Source organism: Branchiostoma floridae, chromosome 13, assembly GCF_000003815.2.
Source record: "Branchiostoma floridae strain S238N-H82 chromosome 13, Bfl_VNyyK, whole genome shotgun sequence".
NCBI classification, from domain to species: domain Eukaryota; kingdom Metazoa; phylum Chordata; class Leptocardii; order Amphioxiformes; family Branchiostomatidae; genus Branchiostoma; species Branchiostoma floridae.
Window position 1 is genome coordinate 2,553,528 of NC_049991.1, and position 4,973 is coordinate 2,558,500.

The 4,973-nt window shown below is 38.2% G+C and overlaps 1 protein-coding gene across 6 annotated transcripts in view; it reads right to left on the minus strand.

Annotated features, from left to right (window-relative positions):
* Positions 1-2,294: 2,294 nt before the first annotated feature.
* LOC118429089 (exocyst complex component 7-like) overlaps positions 2,295-4,973 on the minus strand; it is a 27,567-nt gene continuing 24,888 nt past the window's right edge. For all 6 annotated transcript variants that reach the window (XM_035839459.1, XM_035839464.1, XM_035839463.1 and 3 more), the window contains 2 exons: positions 4,617-4,750; positions 2,295-3,499 (listed from right to left, as the gene is read on the minus strand). In XM_035839459.1, coding sequence (XP_035695352.1) covers positions 3,397-3,499; positions 4,617-4,750 — 237 coding nt within the window. In that variant the 3' untranslated portion in view covers positions 2,295-3,396. The remainder of the gene's footprint in view (positions 3,500-4,616; positions 4,751-4,973) is intronic.

Here is a 4,973-nt window from a genome sequence, read left to right on the forward strand (position 1 = left end):
GGCACGGACCCCCCCCCCCCCCCCCCAACTGATGCAAGCGTGCGAATAGAAAAAAAAGTTTGGCCCAAAAAAGTTGCCTTCACTCTGAAATGTAAGTGGTCAGAAGGGTTGAACAAATGTCATAGTCCATAGAGTAGACTGTAACGTTATACCGAACAATATATTCTTCATTTTTTTTTCCTTTCACGTATTCTTCTTTAACATTGGACTGCTTTGTACGATTTACAGTATGGTTGTATTTATTTATTTAGGTTTTGGGGGGTGGGGGGGGTGGGCAGCCGAAACTTAATGCCCGCGAGGATGTCGCCCATATAATGAAACTAGAGTTCGGCGACTTCATGCCTCCATGAAATATCTAGAGCTTTTGTAAATTCTATGCAAATGACTTACTCATTTACATGATTTACAAGGGCTAGTCGCTATGGGGCCCAAACTTATGTCACTTATTCCTGAGCACAACAGCCATCTAATACTCAAAAATCGTGACCATAGTTTGTTCAGAGCACGAGAAAACTGGAAATTGCGCTGCAGTACCAAGTGAAGCCGCTAGGGGGCCCACAATCTAATCATTTCCAGCTTTCATCACACCCCACCAACACACCAAGTATGTAACCAATCCACCCAACCGTTCTTGAGTTATCTTGTTGACAGACAAACGCTAGTGAAAATACAACCTCCATGACATTTCATGGAGGTAATAATTAATATGGCCTGATGAGAAATTTGAAAGTCATTTCAGGCACCACCTGCATTGTAGGCAAAGACGGAAATTGCATCTTTGGGTTTCTTTGTGCGTCATTTTGATTATAGGTAGCCTGAATATGCATTGTACTCTTCCCTTGTCATAAGTGAGAAACAATTGCCAATGTTTTCTAATTATGCTATCATAAAATTGTCTGAAAAAGTTGCTGAGCATTCATTTCAGGAAACATCATTGGCAGAGGGAAGGTGTCAAAGTTTGTTTTGTGTACCACCTGCGCATGAAGAGAAATCCTTCCTGTATATTAAAATTCAATGTATTGTTTTTAATTTCCTGGTATTTTTTCTCCTGTCATGGTTACAAGGTAAACACCAAGAAGAAATGATATGTAAGGACACAACAAAACAAATCTTATGGATCACATCCTCTCCAGACTTCAAAATAATGAGATAAAAGAAATTGTTTAAAAAAATGACAGATTTTCTGAATGGACACCATAAACGTTGTAACATGGCATCACAACCAACAAGACATTCATTCCTGTGTTTTAGAGTAGTAAAAATGATCCTTGAGTGGTAGACTTGTGTCACTAGCCATGTTGGCAACTTCACTCATGGCTTCCATATCGGTGCCACAAATATCAAACTAGTTAAACTTCTGCAACTACAGTCAAGGCTACCTCTCTTGTGTCAATTCTTCATACAACACAATCTATTTATTCTATTTGACCATGCCTGAGAAAGAAAGAAAAATGTTTTTTTCTGACATCAGGCAAAAATTAATAAGCGCACAGATGTCATCCATAAAATTTACTTGCTGTGACCTAAATCATTTTTTGTCATGTGGTTAAGTTGATTATTAGAGATGAGCACAGCAAAGCACTAATTAGTATATATAAGTGGAAACCTTTCTACTGTAAAATAATACTGTCAGCAAGAACTCAGTAACTTCAACAGCTATGGTGGTATTATGTCTCAATACCTCTGCCTGTTTATGTTCTCGATCCAAAACAACATTTTTGGGGACTGCACCCAAGGTACAGACCAAATGTTGTACCAAAATAGTACTCTCCAAGCAGAGGTTGAATCGCGCAGATATAGTACACAACTCAGTCATGTAGTAGTTGTAGTAGTCGGAAAAATTACATGGACGTAACCTCTGCTTGGAGAGTACCAAAATAGCATTCTCTGCCTTGGTACTTATTATACACAACAAGACGGTTCAAGAGTTAAAGAAAAAGTTGCAAAGACAAATACTTGATAACAATAGTGGTAAAATATCAGAGTGTTTGATTTTTCATCCTATCTTTTCTCAGAAACTAAACTGATACTGTAAATCTGAATACTTTCGCAGTCGTTTTATTTTCTCATTTTTTTCGGTGACCTCTCCTCTCTATTTCATGACACTGAATATGTGACTCTAATCTATTAAATGTACTACTGTAATATAGAATTGTTTCAACTGAAAATTTAAAACACTATGGAAATGTCTTCTTCCCTCCTAATTATACACAAAACCACAGCAAAAATAAATGAATTCACAGTACTAGTATGTCCTTATCAATGTTGAAGAAAAGACAAAACAATGTGAAAAATTCCTGTGACTTATTTTAATTCATTACTTCAATGCATGATAGTCACTGCTCAGTGCTAATAGTGTCAGTCGTATGCAAAGAAAATTTTATGATATCAATGATACAGATTTTTAATATCTGAAAACTGAATTTCGCCAAATTCCAGACCTGTACAAAAGATACACTAACCTATGAACATATTTTCAAAGAACATTGAAATCCACATAATACTGTACATGAAGTAGCTAATTCTTTGCGAAATTGTGATAAATATTTGTTATCTTATACTGAGAAATTGCACTGCCCAAATCATAGGACTCCTTTCGTTGTACGGTAGTTAGCATGTCCTCACTTTTACAAAATGAAGTGACTGAACACTAAATTTCAACTTTATAGGCACACCACTATATGACTTAGCATGAACATCTATTTCAATACACAACATATTATAGAATGCACATGTAACATGGCGTATTCTGTATCACCTGAGGTGCCAATCCGACGTACCGTGGGAAGCACGCCCCACGGCCGAAGGATAATGCAGAATACACCTTGTTGTATTTTATATATTCCATACCCATATGTTTTAATGTGAAATCCAGAAGGGTAATGCAGAATACACCATGTTGTATTTTATAAATTCCATACCCATATGTTTTAATGTGAAATATAGAAGCTGAGAAAATTATGTAACAACAAAAAGCTGTTACATCAATTTCAACATCTGAATCAAGTACTTGAGTTTTCGACAGTGATGCATGGGGCACAACGCATTCAAATTATTCTATGGAAGTGTGATAACGGTAGAGCCCCATGTGATAACCCAAGTTATCATCCAGTCCATAACACCCATACAAAATGTTATCATAGTCCAGGTATGATATGAATTTCAATAGGACCCAATACAAAGTACATGAAAAATAAATTAGCGCACTGATAACAGTCCCAATCAGCTCTTTCATAATCATAGCAATTATTTATCATGATAAATATTGAAAATACATTCTACAGAATATTGCTATGCAACATAATTGTACATTATGATAAAAATACAAGATTTTGGAGATTATACAGTAATGCTATTTGCGGAGCTATTTTATAATTTGTTTACTGTTGTTATTTGTTAAGCAGACAAATCAAAGAATCTGTCAATAGTTGCAGAAACTTCTTCCGGAGAGTACTTGATGTATTTCTCTGGGTTCTTGGTGAACTGCATTGGCTCATACCTGGACAAAGATAATAAAAGATTGTGTAAGGGTTTTTGGTCTTATAGACGGATACATGTATATACCAAGGACGTTATGTAACGTCCTTGTATATACACACTAGATCTTGTGTTTTATGATATTGAAGGCTCTAATATGGATTCTCCAAAGTACCTTCAGTTAAGGATGTTTCAATCTTTTTGATACATGAAGACCACAACATAGTACATTGAGGCATCCCTGCAGAAAAGAATCTATCAATCCAGATTTAGCTCACTGAAGGAAAAGAATTCAAAGTGATCTCGATCCAGTTTTAGCTCACTGAAGAGCTAGTCTTCCACTGGTCGTGACAGAGAAGACAGACGCTATGTACAGTATTTACAGGTTCATTGTAGCGGGGAAATGCCCCAAGCTCTTTTTGACAAGCACAATGAACAGTGGACCACCATCCCGTACTAAGGACTGCAACCCTTTCAGGTAGCGTGCATGTCGGGTGAGCGACACAGCTGGAATTGAACTCAAGACTTCTAGTTCCAGAGGCAAGGCAGCTAACCACTGGACTAAGCACACTTAACCTTTTACAGTACAGTGTTCTCACTAGAAATTCTTTACACAGCATAGGGGCAACATAATGCAGCAAAGCCATGTGGTAAGGGATGCAGGTGTGAGCATTGTAAGGGGTCTGGGGGGAATCCTCCTCATGAAAATTTTTAAATCTTTAACCCCCTGAAACACTATTTCCTGCATTTTGAGGACCAAATAGAGGGCATTCTGAGGGAATTATAGCCAAATTTTTCACTTTGAAACAGAGCTACAGAAAACTCCCCTTTGCTGGTTGAAACACAGCATAGAGGCCCAAATCACAGCATAGGGGACAAAAGCACAGCATAGGGGATCCGAATCACACTATAGTCATAGAGGACAAACATACCGCATATAGGAGGCCAAAAGCACAGCATAGGGGCCCAAAGCACAGCATATTGGGCCAAAAGCACAGCATACGGACCAAAAGCACAGCATACGGGCCAAAAGCACAGCATACGGACCAAAAGCACAGCATACGGGCCAAAAGCACAGCATAGGAGCCAAAAGCACAGCATAGGGGATCCAATCACAGCATGATAAAACGTTAGCGTACTTCTCCCTGAAGGCTGTGTAGGCAGGTAAGATGAAGTCCCTGTTGTCGTTCCTGAGCGTCTGCCTCAGCTCCTGGTCCGGGATGGCGTAGCCCTTCTGCGTACGGTAGATGTCGTCAAACTCCTGGTTGAAACCCTACAGGGAAAACAGATGAACATCACTTTGTTGTGGATTTTTCACGATATCACGATAAACGCATTACTCTCTGTTCGATAGATAAATTCAACTACATTCTAGGAGGTGATAACCCTTACTATATACATGTACAAGTATATCGACAAATTTTTATATCGTAGAACCAAAGGTGTAAATGACATGCTAGACCCAATATGTTGACTTATTCATACCTATAGATATG